At 32.4% G+C, this 21,344-nt stretch overlaps 3 protein-coding genes across 6 annotated transcripts in view; 1 reads left to right on the forward strand and 2 right to left on the reverse strand.

Moving 5' to 3' along the window:
- Positions 1-7,483, reverse strand: part of LOC108773845 (very low-density lipoprotein receptor) — a 36,189-nt gene extending 28,706 nt beyond the window's left edge. For 2 of the 4 annotated variants that reach the window (XM_018539788.1, XM_018539790.1), the window contains exons 1-2: positions 6,890-7,155; positions 5,479-6,247 (exon numbers count right to left, since the gene is read on the reverse strand). In XM_018539788.1, coding sequence (XP_018395290.1) covers positions 5,479-5,557 — 79 coding nt within the window. In that variant the 5' untranslated portion in view covers positions 5,558-6,247; positions 6,890-7,155. Of the gene's footprint in view, positions 1-5,478; positions 6,248-6,889; positions 7,156-7,416 lie in introns of those variants that run through there. The other 2 variants (XM_018539789.1, XM_018539792.1) reach the window with 2 other exon arrangements.
- A 1,433-nt stretch (positions 7,484-8,916) lies between these two features.
- Positions 8,917-10,707, reverse strand: LOC108773824 (WD repeat domain-containing protein 83). The gene is made up of 4 exons (XM_018539763.1): positions 10,635-10,707; positions 10,319-10,562; positions 9,379-9,605; positions 8,917-9,304 (listed from the first exon to the last, which is right to left on the reverse strand). The coding sequence occupies exons 1-4, from the start codon at positions 10,705-10,707 to the stop codon at positions 8,931-8,933; spliced, it is 918 nt and encodes a 305-aa protein (XP_018395265.1). The 3' UTR covers positions 8,917-8,930.
- A 2,095-nt stretch (positions 10,708-12,802) lies between these two features.
- On the forward strand, positions 12,803-19,724 carry LOC108773823 (CDK5 and ABL1 enzyme substrate 2). Its single transcript, XM_018539762.1, has 10 exons — positions 12,803-13,260; positions 15,263-15,637; positions 15,802-15,925; positions 15,997-16,124; positions 16,624-16,662; positions 17,634-17,719; positions 17,804-17,910; positions 19,014-19,120; positions 19,205-19,409; positions 19,478-19,724. Exons 1-10 carry the CDS (start codon positions 12,818-12,820, stop codon positions 19,616-19,618), a joined length of 1,755 nt encoding a protein of 584 aa, XP_018395264.1. The 5' UTR covers positions 12,803-12,817; the 3' UTR covers positions 19,619-19,724.
- The last annotated feature ends 1,620 nt before the right edge of the window (positions 19,725-21,344 follow it).

The following is a 21,344-nucleotide window of genomic DNA, read 5'->3' on the forward strand; positions in this document are numbered from 1 at the left end:
ACCTCACAATTCTCACTGACACGTTAGATAGACACTTACCTCTATCTAATATGCTCATTGAGCAAACGAGTTGCGAAGAAACCCTGCAATATTTTACTCTTATATATCACTTATTTGTTACAACAACTATATAACTTAAAAAAATTATATTTTTAGAAAATAGATTTGATTGTTTTAAGCCGATAAAGTTTTGTAACACACCATTATATATAATTTTACTATTTCATAATTAGAGATCGTGTTTTTTCGTATTTCTTTTCTTTGAAATACTTTGCTAAATAATGATCTGTCCTTTTTCATTTTTTTTTTTTTAAATAAGTGACTTTATAAACATTTTCTAAAAATGTTTAAGTATATGTAAGAATGACTTAATAATATCTTTATACATGTAAAATTGATGAAAATTAATTCAGGACATGAATACCCATTGAATATAGTAGAAAATCGAAAAATCATCGCGTGTACTAAAAATTAAAATTTTGGTGTAACAACTATAATTATAAGGAAATACAATGATGTTCTTTTAAAATATGATTTTTCTTTATGTTTTCGTTTTATAAATAATAAAAAAAATGACAATTTTTTAATAACATCGTTATTGACTGTATTCAGCAGACAAAGCAATTTCATAATTATCGTGAAATTCTTTAATACGATTGATTTTGCCTTTAGTTTCTCATTTAGATTTAAATGTATAAACCAATCATATTAAAGAATCTTACAACAGTTACTACTTTTTTTGTTAAACGCTGCCATATTATATCGCAAATGATCGAAATGCAGTATCATTACTCAATTATTCATGTGAACCTATTGTATGCATGCCAATATTTTAGCATTATTTGATAGTTTTACTATCGTTACTATTAACAATATGATTTGTCTTTGCAGTAGACGCGCTGGAAAATATTTATTTAACGATCGTAGGACGCGAGTTTCCTATAAAGGTATCAGATATCTTGCGGTGATACCGACGAACGGATCTGAAATAGCATGAACGGTACACGGCAGTAATCCAAGCCGAGTCCAGACAATCTGAGATCGAAGTTTTTGCGAATTCACATACGATCTGCGCATTGATCCGCAGAACACCTTAACAACTCCCAGTGGGAATCACCCGACACAGATTTATCACGTGGAACGTGCTCTCCGGTTATTTCCACTGCATTTTGTGCTACCTCAAGAATTCCTCGGTGAAATTATTGGACGATGCTAATAGGTCGCTGGAAATCGGGACGTACATCAATCCCATATAGGATCGCGTCAATCATTACAACGAAATCAGCTTAACCAACACTACGACTGTCGATTGACGGCTAAGATCTGTGAATCAATACTGGACCATCACTGGTAAATGATTGGGTAAAATAACCGAGCAAGTACCATCTGCTAGATCCAAGTTACCATCCAGTACTTAGCCAGCACTGCGCCAGTAGTTTGCCAATACCGCACCAGTAATTGAACAGTGGCAACCAGTAATAGCCCAGCACTGAGCCGATTGAGAAATCCTATATATGGGATGTGAACATCAAAGTAGCTGTGTATGGGCGGTCAAAACCGATAAAATAAATGTCCACGATCAACGGAGTACTGTATTATATCGACTTGTGTGGCGCCTGGATTTGCGGAAGAATCATTACGCTAATTGCGCCCGCATATCTGTAATTATAGTATGTGCGCGCCTCAATTATCTCGGCTGCAAGTTATACTAAAACATATTTCGCGAATATGCTGGATCCGGTACTTATATTCGTGGAATAATTCTATGAGTTCTAATGTAACGCAGGCAGAAAAGTAGCGCAATTTTGTCGACACATTTTCTTGTTCGAAACAGTTTTCCTTCGTTCGAAACTCCAACGACTTCGGAGATTAAACGGCAAATTGAAAGCCTTAATCAGGAAAAAGCGAGAGAATTTTACTTCGTTAGACTCAATAGCAATTTTCGCTTTTTGAGAAATACGCAACTTTATTTTTATTCTTAAACATGCGCAATTCGTGTGAACGAAAGATTGGCTTGTGATCTCGTTTCGATGCTTATAAAAATATTATTCATAAATCAAACACTTAATCAGACGAATTTAAATTCATTGAAAGACGGGATAGATTAATCTCTTTAAATGGTCATAATAATCGCAAATATATGAGATAAAAAAAGCATATGTGTTGCATAAAGTGTTTTCTCTTCTTTTCCTCTTCTTTTTAAAGCTTGACTTGTAATATTCTAAATCTCAATTTTTAATCTACATTTCCATAAATGCGTGCATCATTTAATAAGCGAGAGTTTAAATACTCGAATATAAATAAACTAAAAATTATTACGTCAAAAATAAGTTTCATAAAAATCGATAAGACTAATAAAATTAATGCTATCAATATATATATATATTAACTTTAATTTCAGTTTACAATTTACACTTTTCATCTATTTTTAATTTTTAGAACTAGAAAAACATAAAGAGTAAATAGAAAAAAAATTAAAAAGATTAAATTAAGTTAATCCGTATTGTTGAAGACGGAAAATTCGGAATCATTCGAGAAAAGACCGCGTTTGTTAAAATATTTAAAATTTTACCTAACTACAAATCTGATAGTAATTTTATTGAACCATCAAAATAATTATGTAGCTCAAACTGCTACAATGTTAAAACTTTTTTACAATATTGTTCATCATGCTTGAAATTTCTACAAAATTATTTTAATGGTTCAATAAAATTATTTTTCAGGTCTGTATTTAGTTAATTTTTAGATACTTTAACAAAATCATCTTTTTTATGCTCATATATTGAAATAATAATATAATAAGACGCGCGCGCTGTTTTAATTACCTATCGCGTGCAAGGAGTGTTACAAACTAGAACTAGTTTTTATCTCTGACATGTAAACTTCAAATAATGTCAATACAGGTTTTTCTCAAATTTTTTACAATTACTTAATCTCAAAGTATGAATAAATCTGTCATTAATTTTAGCTGAAATTTTTTTAATTAAACGTTTTTTTAATTCCATATATTTAAATTTATTGAAATTTTCAATTCTTTTTGAGGATGAATTAACATCTTAATAAATATTTTTTTATATACAATAATTTTGTTATGCTCGTTTTTTGCCTACATATGTATCTTCATAATTATTTTTTTTTATTTTATGCGAGTATCCTATTTTACATATGTTTAAATCAACATTTCTTAAGAATTAATGTACATTTAATTTTATGAAACTCAATATATATAGAATATTATAATAGTTAATAATGTTTAAGAAACTATTTACTTGTTAAACGCTTTAAACATATTTAAATATATAGCATTCGAGTATTTGTGTATAAATTTTTCTTAATTAAAAGACTTAATTTAAGCTAAAATTAATGACAGACACTTTGAACATTTCTTTATACTTTAACATAAGAAAAAATAAAAAAATTTGAGAAAAATCAGCATTTGACGTTCACTGAGGTTTATTTGTAAAGAAATCAACTTTTCAACTCGTACAAACTGAACATTGTTTACTCGTTATTTTGAACATCGTGTGCCATGCAGAAATCGTTATTGAAGAAATCCAAACAACTCAGCGTTAAATGACTACAGTAACGTTAATATTCCATTTGTGTACATATATCTCAACGAAACAAATATACATACTCAATGAAAAACAGCAAGTGTACGCAATTATTAACAAAATAGGACGACGCCGTGCGAGTCGGGCCTATCGGACTTATATAATGTGCGATTTTACGTCAGCTGAATCGAACGTCTCGACCGAAGCGCTTTTTCAGGGGCTCGTCTTTCCGCGATCCGGAGGGATGCTGCGAGTGATTGGCCATGACAGAACGAGAACACGTGAAGTTCTCCTCAATACACGTATCACTTATTCCAATTTCTGACCAGTCAATTTGGAAATGGTTTAATGTTCGTTTCTACGAATGCAATTTAATTTTAATCTTGGTTCAACTAACTGTTTATCTCTTTCTAGAAAAAGATGAAAAGCAAGTTGAACCGAGATTGAAGTTTCCAAAGGTGTACCAGGTCAAAAGAAAGTCAAAATGACTTTATTTCAAAGTCTTAAAGTCAATAAGCACTCAAATTATGTCATTCAAAGTACATCGTTTTGATTTTTTCTTGACTTGGTGTGTTCTCTGGGCAGGATTAATAAGAACGAATATGTATCTATCTAATCCACAATCGAAATACGAAACGTTTTCGTATGCATTTCTACCCTCCAATGTAGATTAAAAATTTAAACAAAATGTAGTAAAATTTCCTTTGATTACAAACAAGAAAAATCCGAGCCAAAGGGAATAAATGCTGAAGATCGTGCGCTGATATTTATAAAAAGAGATCTATTTTTTTTAATTATTATAAAATTAACTATAAAATAAATGTTAACTATATTTTTTACGTGACAAGATCAATGATGAAAATTAAAATGTTCATAGTACATACTTTAAAATTAAGATAATTTGTGCATTATTATTTGTTTCCAAAACAGATAATGTCTCTCTTGTGTATGTAGAGAAAATATATTTTATATCAATCGAAAGGAAAAAAGGAATGATCTCAAAATAGAATGCCTATGGAAACAGCAATAGATGTGTAAACCATTAATGTAGATTAACTTTAATTTTGGTTTAAAAAAACTGACTTTTTCTAGTTTTAAGAAAAAATTCAGTTTAAAGTTAATTCCCATTGGTAGAAATACTAGAAATGGACATTAGACGTTTTTTAGGACGGTTCTTGTAAAAATGTCTCAATTTTATAAAATACAGACATCTGACACATAACAGTACTAATATTAATAATTTCTGCAAATTTGATGTAATGGTGATTTTTCAAAACTCGGTTTACACGCTAAGTGTATTTAATATTCGACGGGATGAGAACAGAAATTTCGGAGATGGACTTGGGATGAGAGAAACGGCCGCCATGAAATCCCCTCTCGCATCCTCGCCGGTGTGTTTTTTAAAGGTTTCGTCAGGGTTTTGTCTTTCTTTCAAAATAATACGTGATTTCACAGCGCAATTAATCTCTGACACGCGTCTCGCATTATCGATGACAATGCGAAATAGCGATGACGCTGACAATAGTGGCGCGTACGATTGTAAATAAATCGATTATCTCCTCCCGATATCTAGCTGCGACCAATAACGCGGGATAAATAATCCGCCCTCGACAGGGGAAAAGAACCCTACGCGAATCTCATTGACGTTTTTCTGGAAAGGGGAAGGATAGCGGCGTAAAGGGGAAATTGATTATAACTGAAAATCTCTCACATATATTGAAATGTCACGACGTCATTCGGGGAGATTCCTAGAAACGAGCGTGAGAGACAAGTCGCGGATTCCGCCGAGGATGCAGCTGGGTGTATACGAGCCAAGGCATCGAGGACCAGCTTCTCCCTCGCTTCCCTCCCCTACGCGCGCACCCCTATCGCTCGTTGTCGCTCTGACGCGAAAATATGTTTCTGACAAAAAGTGCGGACTTACTGTCAGTCGAGAAGGCGTCCGCGACTGCCAGCACGGCCAGCGCGACGAGCAGCAGCACGCCACGGGATTCTCGCCCCATAACAACCCTCTTTCTTCTCACGGTCGTGTCCTTCGTCGCCTCCGTTCCACCACTTGTGTCACGGCGAACCACCACCACCCAACGGCAGCGGGCACCACCACCGTTGCCAACCTCTCGGTGCTTCCTGCCGCGACAGTTTCTTCTCCCCGTCTCCCGTTCACCCCAGCTAGCTTTCTCTCTCACTCTTCTTCTCTTCCTCTTACGAATATCGATCAACAACAATAACAATAACAGTGCGCTCTGCGCTATCGGACGGAACTGCGGCGATCACTGACGGAGCCTCCTCGCAAGACCACGCGGTCCAGCCACCGTTCGGCATCAGTGTCCTCTCAAAACACACGTCGATGGGACGTCTTCTCTCATTAACAGCGCGACACTCGCCACCCTCGTTGCTCCCGTCCTTCTTCGCCTGTCTGTCAACCAGTCACTCTCCTCCTCGGCGGTTACTACGTGCAGCTAGAAAAAAATACACTCCACGAAGTAGTGAGACCGACCGGCCCGCCCCGTGTGCGGCCACCTCCGTGTGCGCGTATCGCGAGGTATTCTCCGTCCTTCTCCCTCGCCGTTCCTCCTGGCCCTGCTGAGTGCTGCGTCGATCCGACAGTGGCGGATTGTCGCGCCGAGGCGTCAGCGCCCTCCGATTTCGGGCCTCGGGGCGGATCTCCAACGCGAATGCTCCGACTTACGCATCTGCAAAAATCCCATCGCAAATAATCACCCTCCTCAGACGATCCTCCAAGCGGAGGTGGGGGATTTAAAATTTTTGAATCGCGTCGAACTTGGAGCTAGTTTCGGCCGCTATACGTTCACACGAGAGAGCCCACATCGTCGCGTTTCAATTCTCGTTAGATCGTTGTCACAAGCCATAAAAAAACTATTATAACAGATCGTTATCGTATCCCACATCCGTTTCAAAACTCTCACGAGATTTTCGAATTCGTACAGATGAGGAAATTGAAGTCATCTCGCGCCTCGAGATTTTTATGTTCAGAGAACTATTGAAAGTGTAATAATATATTTAAATTTGTTTAAATAAGAACAGAATATGACTGATATGTATATATTATACAAATATATCACTTAAGTAGGTGAAGAGCCGCCAAGTACAGCTATAATAAATGTTGATATATACGTATATATATACATACATAAATACATTTGTATATATTATACATGTATATACATAAATTCGTAAGTTTTCTTAAAGTTTTATAGTTACCGTTTATAACAATTACATAACTAAACAAAATAATACTCGAACAAAATAAATTCTCCTGTCACTCGTTCTCTCTCACTCTCACCTTGACACTTTCTCAAATAAAAAATGTTTACCAGCGATAAGAAATCTCGAAATTAGTTGAAACGTCTGCGTCTTTTCGTCCGCCACTGCGATTCCGCCGGTTTCTTTCGCTCTCTGTCGCTTCTCTCTGCCACGCTCGATCACCCAGTGAGTAACGCCACTCTCTATCTCTCTTTCCCTCGCGTGTTCTCCCGGGCGAGACCGAGACTACGGGCCGACCGACCAGCGACTCTGACGCACCGATATCGCGCCACCTGCGCGCGCAGTTTCGCTCCTCTCGTTCTATTACACGTCCACGATCTCCTTTTCCGCTCGCCCCGCGAGCCGGCGCCGCGGTGTTAAAAAGCATACACGCTCGAAAGTCGCGTCGCACGCGTGCGAATCGGCGCACCGTGGCTGATCATACGATACGCGGCCCAGCTTAACCCGGAAAGGCAAACACCACCACCTCCTTCTTCCGCAAGGAGAGACGGACGAGTAGCGACGACGTGAAATTTTTGCGTTCACGCTGATTCACGCGAGTCACCGCATCAGCGGAAACACGCACGTACGCACGCACCTCTGCACCTGTGTGCGAATCAGATGTACATTACTCCCGACTGGAATTTTTTCACTTCTTTTTTCTTGTTTGTCAGCCGAATAGGACTTCTACGTTTGCCACGAACATCAATATTTGGCTGCCTGAGAGAATATACACTTGCTTTACAAATATGTCTTGTATGAACGAGCAGAGACTATTATAGTCTAGCCGCGAGCGATTTTGTCAAAATTCTATAAAAGAGAAAGATATGTATATAATTTCTCTATATGTATATTATCTCGTTCTAACTTATGCTATTTCACTCTATAACTTCAATTAAGATTACAGAGTGAGATAGTATAAATTTGTGTGTAAGTTAGAATGAGAAATATATACAAGGAAAACTTATGTATACCTTTCTCTCTCGTAGTATTTTCACAAAATCACACGTGGATAGACCTTGATAATAGAGTTTCATGGCTGGTATTCATAGTCGATTCTTATTTCAAAACTGTCTTAAAGTAATGTCTTAAGACACTAGCGACCCTCTGATTGATTCGTGACACCTCAAAACTGAACTTGAAATGATCTTGAATATAAGACTGACTATGAATCGCAGCCTATGTATAAGAAATTTGATTGTAGATAATACAGTTGTACATACACATATGTACATATATGATAGTAGGGTAAGGTAATACAATTTCAAACATGATACAATTCTGAACGAAATAAGATTTGAATCCAATTTTCAAAGTTTAAGATTGATTTTCTCTGTGTGATATTCTTTAATATCCTTTACCCACAATGAGTTACTAAATTTAAACCTTGCAATTTAATTAAAATCACATTTCATTCAGAATTGTATTTTTAAAATACTATTTTTTACCTCACATATAATTTCTTAATTCTTCAAGACGATAATGGTTAATTAATTTGATATTAAAAATATATATATTTAACAATAATTTAATTATGAATATGTAAGATAAAAGTATTCAATTAGCGGAATATGTGAGGTAAAGGACTCCATACTAAGTATTTAAAAAACTGAGTCCCCATATGTGAAATAACTATATTTTCATGTATATTATAACTTATAATGTGACGAACAAAAATGTAACAGATAAAAGACTTCGTAATGGATAGTTCTTGAATTATTGTAATTCAAGGTATAAAACGGAGCATCTCCTTAATATAACTCGAGAACTATACATTACTGAACCTTTTGTCAATTATAATAGATCTTTAGTTAACTACATTATAAGCTGTGAAAACAAACTTATTTCACCGAAACTTAATTTCTTATGTAATTAGTATAGGATGTTTGTACAATTTTTACAAAAAAATTATCACGTGGACAAGTAATCACATCAATTATTAAATAGTTCGACTTTGAAAATAATCATTATTATTAGTGGTATGTACATAGTCATAATAAACATTCAGTTTGAAAAATTGTAAAAATTATTAAAACTAAAATTATATTGTAAAAATCACAGACTTTAACTTACTTTGTACACAAAGGGATAATAATGGAACAAGTTTCACTATTATTCATTATCTGTGTGAGACTGCATGCTCCACATCAAAATATTAGATCCGTTAGAAGCAAGAAAGCAATTCTTCTGTGGATGGACACTTATAGATACAGTAGGATACTTGGTTGGCTTAAAACCTGAGAGCTTTGCGACCACTTTTTGAGATACAAGATCCCAAATCCATAATTTTCCATCCATCGAGCCAGAAAGAATTCTTGTATCTTGATAATCTACGCTAGATTCCAGACACAGATCCTTTCCAGTATGTCCTGTGAATTCGCCGAGTAATTCTCCTGAGTCCTTGTCGATTAATCTAATTACATCGCCTGTACAACTGACAAGTAGACATTGTCCATCTCTGGTAAAACTGGCGCATGTAATTGCATCTAAAATGTTTATATTGTATTATTTTCTAATCAATAATTTTACGTTTGTTACATTAATCACTGTTATTTCTTACCTCCCATATAATCTTCACAAAGTTCTCCTACTCGTATATCATATGTGCGTACTTTGCCATCAAAAGAACCAGATAAGATTTCATGATCTGAAACTCTCACGCTAGAAATAGAATCCTTGGCATCATTCAAAGATTGCACTGCTTCTTGTGCTTTGGAACGTCCATCCCAACACATAACACTGTTATCACGAGATCCAGAAATGATCATTGATGATTCTTCGTTAAATCTGTGATTACAACAAGAAACATTAAGCTTAACTAATAGCAAATTCAATTAGACATACTCAATGGACAATAATGCACATTAAAGTCACATTATATACAGATTGACATAAAAATGTGCTTATTATAAATATAGAAATCAGTTGAACCATAAAATATTTAATTTTGTTATGCTATTAAATAAAATATGTATAATATTTAATAATATGAAATATTTGTATTCTACTTTTAAACATAGATTAAATCAGTGTAGCATAACAGATTTAATCTATTTAATATATGCATCCAATAAAATTAATATAAAAAAATTTATATTAAAAAAATACCATGTTTAAACATCATTATATGTATATATAAAAATCATTACATGTATATATTCAAGTTGTAAAGTCATTAAAGTTAATTATATTAAATTAAAGTAGAATTTTTAATTGGCGTAATTTGGCTAGAAAGCACTTTTACATTTTTATACTAAATATTTAAATCTTTAAATCCTAGGCACCACCAATGTAAGATTAATTTTAACCAGTTCATAACTTTTTTTCTAATATTTTTAGTAAATAATGTTGTTCTAATAGAATTAGAAAAAAAGTCAATTAAGCCAGGATTAAACTTACATTGATGAAATCAGATATAAATCTGTTTGTAATAATTCTTATGAACTATTATTGAATAAAATATAATATTCATCTTCAGATTCAATAATAAATATATTTACCTGACTGTTGTGACAGGACCTGCATGTCCTCTGAAACGACGCACAGACATGCCTGTTGACACATCCCAGACAATTATAGATTTGTCTAATCCGCAAGATACAATCTGACTGCTGTCACAGGATGCACAAGCGTCCATAACCTCATCACCGTGTCCACCATACGTTTTCAATGTAACAGATTTGTACGGATTCCATAGCTTTAGCTTCCTATCTGACCCGCACGTTATGCAATATGAACCATCCACTAAAATACAAAACCACGTTTTTATATACTTCATGAAATTATATTACACTAAAAGTAAACAAAATTTCTTACCACTGAATCGTACAGATCTAACGGCTCCTTGCTTGCAGTCTATTTCTTTCTCGAATTTGTATTCAGTACTCATTTTTCTTCTTATGTTCTTACAAAAACTTATATATACTGAAATTTCTAGTATTATTTAATGTTTCAATTTTCACTTTTTCTGTCTTGACAAAGAGATTATAAAATCTTAATTATCACGAACAGAAGTGCATCTTGTTTGTTGAGCACAGTCAAGCACAGTACAGATTACAGTTAATGATTTAGCTTTTTTGTTGAAAAATAAAAAATATTTTGAAAAACACTCCTACTGGATACAAATAAATTTCGATACAGTAGGCCTGTTCTTTTTTCTGCACTGTCTGAACTAATGAACTGGTGCAGACAGTGCAGGAGTGCAGGCAAAAAGAACAAGCCTAGTAAATCTGTTCGCGCTGTTTGCACTTTATGCACTTAATAGGTGCAGACAGTGCAGGCAAAAAGAACAAGCCTAGTAAATCTGTTCGCGCTGTTTGCACTTTATGCACTTAATCATGGTGGAAAAAGTACAAATTTTTGCTTTCTTTCTCTTCAACGTCCAAATTTAAATCTTGTTTCTTAAAATTCCAAAAAATTATTGTATTGAAAACAAGATAAATACATATATATATATATATTTTTCTTCAAGTGGCTCTTTTTAACTGAACTTTTTGTACTTTGACACCAAGCGCTGAATGACCAATTGCGGGGGTAAAATTATTATTCCTATCATCCGTTTATACCAATCAGCGTTCGGTGTCAAGTGCTGTTGTCTGCATGAGGATCCGGGCTAAAGTTTATCTGTTTTTTTAAATTTCCACGCCCAATGATCGATTTGCTGGATTCACCCTACATCCGATTTTCGCCGTATACGACGACTCTGCAACCAATCAGGAAACAAAATTTTGCATCGTATCGATGATACGATTTTTCTGATTGGTTGCAGAGTCGTCGTACGACGAAAATCGGATGCAGTGTGAATCCAGCAAATCAGTTCTCGAAAATTTGTATCACATGACATTTTACTGCCCCGCAGCGTGCTGCACATGAAAAATCAGCTTTTAGAACGCGTTCCATGACGTAGGGTTACCAACAGTTTTGATCTGGACAAAACATACAATTTTCTGCATGTTGGCATACATGTTTCTCTTTCTATCAACTTCGCGCGCATGCGATTCGCGCGCGTAGATAACCATGTGACTGGCAGACAGCCTCGTAATTAAACGCAGGCGCCCGTAGAAAATTTCCACATATTTATTTATAGAACATGTTTATTTATATCACCTGTTATTCTGCGCTTACACAGTTATTAAAATCATTTTGTTTGAATAAATATCCTTCTTCTTCCTTGCGATATATTTTCTAAAATTAATTATATATAAGCAAAACTTCTAACGAAGTTTAAAGTAAAACTTTTAATGAAGTTTTTCGACGTAATTTTGTGAAGATTTAAATTCCTTCTCGTAATATTTACAATATTTAAATTACACGCGACACATCCCGAGTGTTTGTACAAATTTTATCTTATAAAAACAATGTAGACTTTAATTTTTTTAATCATCAGTATTCATATAAAAATACTGGCCGCGGCAAATTTATAGATCTTATTTATTGCCATCTATGATAATTTTCATATTTCACATATTGATTTAAATCGTAAGAAAAATTTTCGTGTCACCTGATATTTTCTCTTCGGGCCTAACGATACCACACATTTCGTTGAGTATTCGTGTTAAGTGCTACTGCGCAATCCCACACGTTCCAGGATTTCAGCGACGCTGATGGGAGAAGATCGGCGCGATTGTTGCGTAGTAGGTAAAGTCGTACGGTTGTGTGCGGAAGGTAGCGCGTGTTCGTGAAGGGCTCCCCGTTCTAGGAAACGGCATGATGATGAGCGGTATCGGTTTACCCTTGTACGCGTGGCGCATGGCCGTGATTGTGTCTAGCGAACTTAGAACTAAGTGTATCAGCAGTGACAATGCATTGTGATCTTAGTTGTCGTTGTACGAAAAAGTCGAGGCCGTCGTCGCCGCCGTCGTCGTCGCCGTCGACGTCGCCGACGTCGTCGTCGTTGCTGCCACCGGCGCTGCCGCTGCCGCCGCCGTTGTCATCGGGCGCGCGTTGTCGTTACTCATCTCGGTATTTGGCACCGGTATCTCGACACGGTCCGTCGTGGAATGGCAGCGGCCCTAAAGAAAAATCACTCACGTAGACGATTGGCCGCCCTCACTTTCCTCTCCAACATCTCCCTCGACGGCAGTCACCGGGACACCAAGTTCGCCGTCCTGTCACGCAGCGGGCCGAGTCACACGCGCAGACTTAGCGATGGCCAGTCTGAACAGCAGGCGGTCCTGGAGGTATGCCGGAATGCTGACTTCGAGGCCTCCATGGAGGAGGTGCTAGACGTCTGTCCCCCGGAGGAGACGCACGACTTCTCGCAGAATGAGACGATAGAGAACAACTCTCCGCAGCCGGTGAACAAAGCCACCGATCACAACTCCTTCAGTTCTGATTCAGATGGACTACTCACTCCTGCCAAGGCAGCAGTTACCATGTTCTTGGAACAGGAGAGAAATCACTTGCAGTTTTCTTGTGGCATGCATAGTTCGTTTAGAGAACGGTAAATATTTATACCTGTCAACCTGGGTCACTTAAGTTAAGTCTGCAAATATAATAGAAGTCAGTAGTTCTCTCTTTGGATAAACTATGTGGTAATTTACTTGCTGGATAATCAAAACAATAAAAGAGTAGGACAGTAAGCTGAATCGAAAGTTTATCAAAAGGTAGAGTAACTCAGTAGTAAATTTTAAGCTTTAAGAAATTGGTCACACATCGATTATTCTTCTCATATGCGACTGTAATTGATTCATTTCTTAAGGCTTACTACATCTACTATGTTTACGGCTTAATGTCATAGCTTTTATTTCATCTCAATGTTTGAGAAAGCTATCAGCAGCAGTAATAGTAGTGGTAATTAAATTAATGGTTTCTACCTTGAGACAGATAAAAAAAAAGAAATCAATATGATCAGAACAAGACTAATATACAAAAAAGCTATTATATCAGCAGTGTATCAAAATATTAAAAGCAATACAATTTGTCAATGTTGATACAAAGAAACATAATAAAAGTTATAATTTGGTTACAGCCAATCTGAATTTATTGTAAGAATGCAAAAAATAATATAACAAAATTAGATTGGACAGAATTGAATTTAGAACAAAATTTGATTTATTAGTCAATTGTTTCGAATTGCCATTACGTGTGTTATTTCACCTGTATTATATCATATAAAGGAAAGTAATGGTTTGCTTCAAGTAAACAAAAAGTTGAATAATTATATTAAGTTCTTTATTCTATGTCAGCTAAGATATTTATTGTATCATAAATAATATGTGAAAATTAATTTCATTAGAATTTTTTTTTCTCTGAAGAAAAGATACTGCTTATCATAAGTACATTAACAATATATTTTTTATCTTATCTTTTAAGCCTTTGTTGCAGAAATAGGTCGTGATAGTCTATGATAATAAAATTGCTTGAACGTTATAAAGTAAACAACTATATGTATATCATTTTAGAAAATTTATACTATGTTAATTGTGAAAATTTTAATATAAGCTTTAAAGATGTACATTCTGTAGTAAGATAATTTATTAGTAGATAACTGCATTCAGTTAGCTAGTACTGCTAGTATATTATCTTACTACAACTGCCATATATATCTTATAAAGTTTCAAATATTCTAAGTTACACGCATCAAAACATCCTTTTGATAAGAAATAATGTTGGTAATTAAATGCGTATGAAAATTTCTGCGCTATAATATTCCATTTCAGACTGTCTTGGTACAGATAAGATTGAATGACACTTAATGGATTCAGATAACATTATCAAAAGCGTCTACAGTATCACAAACAAAAACATCGTGAAACTTGATTGCATTCCATCCATACATTACTTACATATTTAGCGTATAATTCATACATATTGTGTGCAATTATGATTTTTTTATTTATCTGTTGATTTTTAATAGATTTGGAAATAGGTTTTTTTAAATAAATAGATAAACCGATCAATTTTATACAATAAGAAATGAAATTAATCATATTTTAATATTAATATTTCTTAATTAATTTTGATAAATAAAATGTGATCTTATCTTTTATTATTTTAAATGAGATGATTTTCAAACTCTTTATATTCGATAGTAGAGTCTATATGTGGAATTTCCCAAGTTTTATCATATGAAGTAAGATTAATTATAATTTTTTTAGTAATAATAATTATAAATGAGAGATATACATTTATTGATTTTATAAAATGACAATAATGATATCGTTAATACCATCGCGCTGGTTTTATATATATGGAGCAAAAAAGCTGGATAAAAACGATTTAACGAAATCAACACAATGTCGTTAAGGATCACAGAATATAAGATCAGGAATTGTGAAAATATGATTAAATTAATTTCTATTAACAAATTGGCTTTCATTTAGTCAGAAAAAAGAAAAAATGGTATCATAAATTTATCTTTTCTGAATAATAATACATACATTATATTTGCTCATATTTTAAAGTTTTATTTAATGGAAACTTTTATTTAATGAAAAATTTAGAACGGGAACTACTGGAAGCGACTATTCCTTACCAGAAAGACGTGTGGGCTCTCTGCAATATAAGAAGCGCATAAGTCATCAAACATCTACTCTTTCGGAAGATATTAAGCATCAATACAATAGTAGCAACGAAAGTATTGGCTCCATACATTCAAAAGCACAATCAAAACCAAAGACAAAGGCAGTGAACAATGTGCAACCTATTTCGACAAATAGTAGCATAATCCCAGAGATTACAAAGGAATTGCGTTTGATGCAACGACCTGTGAATGGCTGTAAATTTGGGGATGATAGAATGGTTTTGGTATCGAATCAACATGTGCCATTTGTAATATTTTCTGCTATTCCATACAATAAAGGACAACGTTCCAGCTGGTAAGGCTTGTATGAATATTTAACTTGTATATAAATCCTTTTCTGAAATATATACTTTCTTTATCTTATATAATTTATTTAATACTATTTTTATAAAATGTATAATACTAGTAAAAAACTGGTAACACTTGTACTTTAATAACATTTTGTATAATTATTTGCAGGTCAGAATTACGTAAAGATACATGTCGAAGGAAAAATGTGTCATCTCAAAGACCTTTATCAGCAATTAATGACAGTATTGATCCGTTTAGATTGCTGGGTATAGAGCATGCTAAGGATGGCCAAGTACTACAAATATATTATTTTATTCCTCCAATTTCGATTTTTAAATCCTCAATTATCAATTAATGTTGTAGGAAATATCTTATGGGCAACTACTTGTACCATCTCGGCAATTTCAAAGGGATAAAAAAATGAATCTAAATGAAAACGAACCTATGGAACTTACACATTTTATACCTAATAAACATCATGTGGTACAAAGGTATAGCAACAAATCTGTTTATTAGAATACCTTATTTCTTCTTTATGTTTAATTTGACATCACAATTCAATTGTACTGTATATATACACAAGTATACACATATATGTACGCACACAAACGATATACGTGTATCATTATTTTTTTCATATTGTTTTTATTTCTGTGTTTTATACATCAAATTTAGTTAATTTAGATAAGAGTTAAAAAAAATTATCTGACCTCTTAACTTTCTTTAACATATGAGATGTCTAGCTTCTACTGCATTAAAATTAACAAGTATAATTATTTTTTTTCAAACACTTATTAATAGTGAAACAAATACTAAAAAAAAGTAAACTATTTAACAAAACATTTTTCATTTTATCAACCATTTGTAATTCATAGTTGCAGTATTACCTAGGCATCTTTTTTATCTCTTTCGATATCATAGGTAATGCATACATGGTTTCACATATCATATATTTGTTTTTATAACAAAACATCAACCATCTTTTTGCAGGACAAAAACAATTACTTGGAATGTGGATCACAAAAAATGGTAAAAATTATTGTACAATATATGTGTAATGAATTATAGAAATTTATATGTTAGATAGATTTAATGTAAGACATACAGACATACAAAGGTCTACAACAAGTATGTTTCTTAAAATTTAATTCTGCAAAAGATGTGTTGTAAAAATCACTCATTAGATAATTCATAATCATTTTATAATATATATGAAAACGATATAGTATTTTATAAACAAATTAACTAAATACCATATTTATTTCTTCCACTAAAAGATATAAAAATTTAATAGAAAATATAGTTCTATTTAGAATATGAAATTTTTATATTTCCTCTAAAGCTTATTATACTAAAATTTATAATATTAAATTATATTAAAAATATATTGTAATATCATTGATCATCCTTATTTATATATATGTGTGTGTATATGTATCATATAAAAATTACACGCATACATTTTTTTAATATGATTCACTAAAATATTTAATAAATGTCACACATCGCAGAATAGTTTCACACTATGTTCTTGTGATAATATATATAAAGAAAAAATACTTGCTGTTATTAAGTATTTTAAAATTATATACATATATGTAGCATGTGTTTATATGTATTCATAATTTTTACACTTTTTATACATGTAACTAGTATTATACAGAAGTCTTATACATTTAAAAAATATTAAATATTTTTCATGATTTAAAAGTCCATATTTTTAACGAGAATTGATCAAAAACCTATTGTTATAATTTTGAAATATATTCTATACGTAATTTTTATAATCTATTAACTATCAAATATAATTTGTATTATAATATTCTTTTACCTAGGATTTAAAAATTAAGAATATCTACATTTTAAAGAATTCTTAATACTATACTTTTTAAATTCTAATAATCATTAATGAGATATATACAACAAATTCAATATTGCATACTGCATGCTATAAAATAAAATAATATACATTTTATAACAATTCCTTTTTTTAATTTTAGGTGTCTTTCCTATGATACAGCTACAAATCGTGCTCATTACATAACTTCTGAGTCTCCACCATTGTCTTTTAGTGTTGATTCCAAAGGTAGTTTCAAAAAATGTAATCTAAATTTGTAATCAAATGTACAATATTAATATTATGTTATTATTATAATGTATATTGTTACAGTTTATGATTGGGATGAACAATCTACCCAGTATAATCCAAACTTATTGGATGATCCAGAACTTATCGCTGGGAAACATAGAACATTGCTGACATTTACATCATATATGGTATATATGATATATCAGGAGGCAGTATAGGTACCTAGATGCGTCAAATAAAATCTAATTTTGTGAACTTTTGTGAAAAAAAAAACGAAAAAAGATAAAAAGAGAAAAGATAGGTTTGTTTCATTGTAAAAAGTATTTTTCTTCTTTGTTATTTAAACTTTATTTTAAAAAAATAATTAACAACTACGTTATTAACATTTTTGTTAAAGCTTATTTTAATAATCACTGTTTGCGGTGTGTCACTTCTATAAAATTCATCCGAAAACAAAACGAGTTTCATAAAATTGAAATATAAATTTAAATAAAAATAACAGCTAGTCAAAGTTAAATATCAATTTTTGATAAAAAAATTTTGATTTTCAAACTATGAAAAAAAAAAAAAAACGATTTTCGTTAAAAACATGGATTTTTAAATTATGAAAAATATTTAATATTTTTAAAAATGTATGAGACTTCTGGAATACTAGTTACATGTATAAAAAGTGTAAAAATTATGAATACATATGCTACATATATGTATATAAGACGAAGTATAAAAAAATCCTACGTCAAAAACTAGTTTTAGTCTTTAGATAAAGTTCGTAAAATTGCAAGTCAATCGGTCAAACAATCTTCAAGATATAGTAGCCACGTGTTTTGAAAACTACTTCGAGAAAAAAAATGAGTTTATGTTTTGCATTCAATTTATACTACGAAAACGTTAATCGTCCAAACTAACTATTGCTAAACCGACCGTGTTATTATATTCGGGTTATACAGCTTGAAGATTCGGTAAATACAATAGAAACAAGAAAGACGCTTCTTTATACCTGTAGGATTTTGAAAGATCCTTCAGGTATATGTCCATCTGACTAACGTGCTTGGTGCGCTCGATTATAACGGTGTGTAGCTTTCCATTTTTGGTTGGATGGCTGTGTGTGTGTATATTTAATTTAATACTTTACAGAAAAACATTTTTAAGATATTAAACTTTAAAATTATAGTTGAAAACATTCGGTTTTTTTACTCTTCTAGGTACCTATGTCCCTTTAATTCTAATTGTTTTAATTAATTATTTTAAGACAGTTTTGATTAATACAACTTAACATTTTACAATCACATAGGCATCTGTTATTGATTATGTAAGGCCTTCTGATTTGAAGAAAGAATTAAATGATAAATTTAAAGAAAAGTTTCCACATATTCAACTCACTCTCAGTAAACTTCGCAGGTATGTCTATGTATAGTGTATCAATATATGTATAATATATATTTTCATTTCTAGTACTATTATTTTTACAAATTTTTCTTTCAGTTTAAAACGAGAAATGAGAAAAATAGCTAAATTAGAATTTGGCATTGATTTACTCACTGTCGCAATGGCTTATGTATATTTTGAAAAACTTATTCTTCGAAATATCGTGACAAAACAGACACGGAAGTTATGTGCTGGCGCTTGTTTACTCCTCGCAGCAAAATTGAATGACGTGAAGGGTGACATTCTTAAATCCCTCATCGAGGTATCTTTATCTTCTGTTATGTAATTGTGTGGATTTTATACAATAATTATTATTATTATTATTTACAGAGAATTGAGGGTGTATTCCGATTAAATCGCAAGGACTTAATTACGTCTGAGTTTGCCGTGTTGGTAGCTTTAGAATTTGGTTTGCATTTGCCAACATGGGAAATATTTCCTCATTATCAGCGATTGATTTATGAATCCTGACATTCTTTTGTATCGTTCTTTTCACGTAATTTCAAAGCCTCTTTATGAGAAAATCTCGCAATGAGGTAAAACATATTCGTAATAAATAATTTTAACGTCTAAAAGATATATAAGTTTTAAACCCAGCAAATGAGAAGAACAGATTGGATAAATTTGTATAAACCAAAAGTTTTTGAATCCGCGTTATCCACAAAAAAGATATTGAATTTTGTAGAGACAGAATTCGTTTCTATGTCTAGATAAATAATTATAAACAAGTTTTTATCCGTATATAATATTAGTTTATTTTGGTACAATACCTATTTTATGTATCAGTTTGACTCTAACTATCGGTTAGTTGACATCACACTGATATTCATGCGACAAAATGTTCTCAATTCTTGATCTTAATCCAAGGCTCGTCTGTCGTATCTAACAGAATACTCAAATCAAACATTTAACTTAACACCTGTAAATTAATAAAAGTTTTAATTTGTCAAAATTAAATAATTTCTTTAATATTAAGTTGATTTAGATAAAACTTACAAAATTAACAATGGTCTGTTAAATTCGACATGCTATCACCACGACGTTGAGAGTATGTGAGAAAATATTCTTAACTATCTCAAATGTCTATTTAATTCGTAATTCGATTAATTATGAAATTTTTAGTACAATCTCTCTATTTGCTAAGTTTATTTATTAATATCTTTTAAAATATACTAATTAGATGAGTCTTGTTGCAGGATTCAAAATCAATCTTGCAACCATTGTGCGAGACTTTTCCAAATCGGAGCTTGAAAAATTGAAATACATTTGTATCGGGGTTGCTCACTGAAGATAGCTCAGAAACAAGCCGAAACGTTTGTATATTGAATTAAAATAAAGCACCACTAAGGAATTAATTTTGCGCTCTAATTATCGTGCTTGACTCTTATCGCTATTATACTTCTCATTTGTAATTTTTAAATATAATAATGTGAACTTTAGTGGATTCATATATTAGATTCAGAAATGAAAATATGCTAATCAGTTATCCCAAAAAATGATATATCATTGAAAAGCGCGCACCGAGATGGTCACGGATATATGAATCATTTCTTCTCTAATCCCAATATTATACATAAAGTATATAACATTACAGATTTATGACGATAGAATAATTCCCAGATATAATCTGCACTATCGTGACCAAGGTTTATGTCTAGAAATTACTTTGTCGTCGTGGATCTGCAATGTTGCACACTATATATCACATTGAGGTATATTCGAGAGGCAACGATTTATGTATCATCTCATTTATAACGTATCACTCTAATGTAAAGTAGCTCATTTTATTACATCTACAATTACAATAAGCGAAGATAGTGTACAATACATACTTAGTCATGTTCCATACGATTTGATTTTTATAAAAAAGTTGAGATGCACACTACCATCGCAACAATACTAACCGCAATCTACTGATTATTGCGCTACAATCACCAATAGAGGAACATGATACTATGTTGCTGTTCTCGAAAAAATATCACACAATTAGCTCTGCATATACATCAAGTTACAAGTAACTTCTTTCTTTGTATGTGTTATAATTTTAATTCTTTCTGACGTTACAACACATTGAAAACAACCTCGTGTGAGGTAACGTTTGTTTTGTTTAAAATTAAAAATTTGTTATTAAATACATTTGTTTCGCAGATCTATTTATATAATTGTTTTTAACAAGTTCTTGTTAAAAAATTTGTAA

Source organism: Cyphomyrmex costatus, unplaced genomic scaffold (genome assembly GCF_001594065.2).
Source record: "Cyphomyrmex costatus isolate MS0001 unplaced genomic scaffold, Ccosl1.0 scaffold222, whole genome shotgun sequence".
NCBI lineage: Eukaryota > Metazoa > Arthropoda > Insecta > Hymenoptera > Formicidae > Cyphomyrmex > Cyphomyrmex costatus.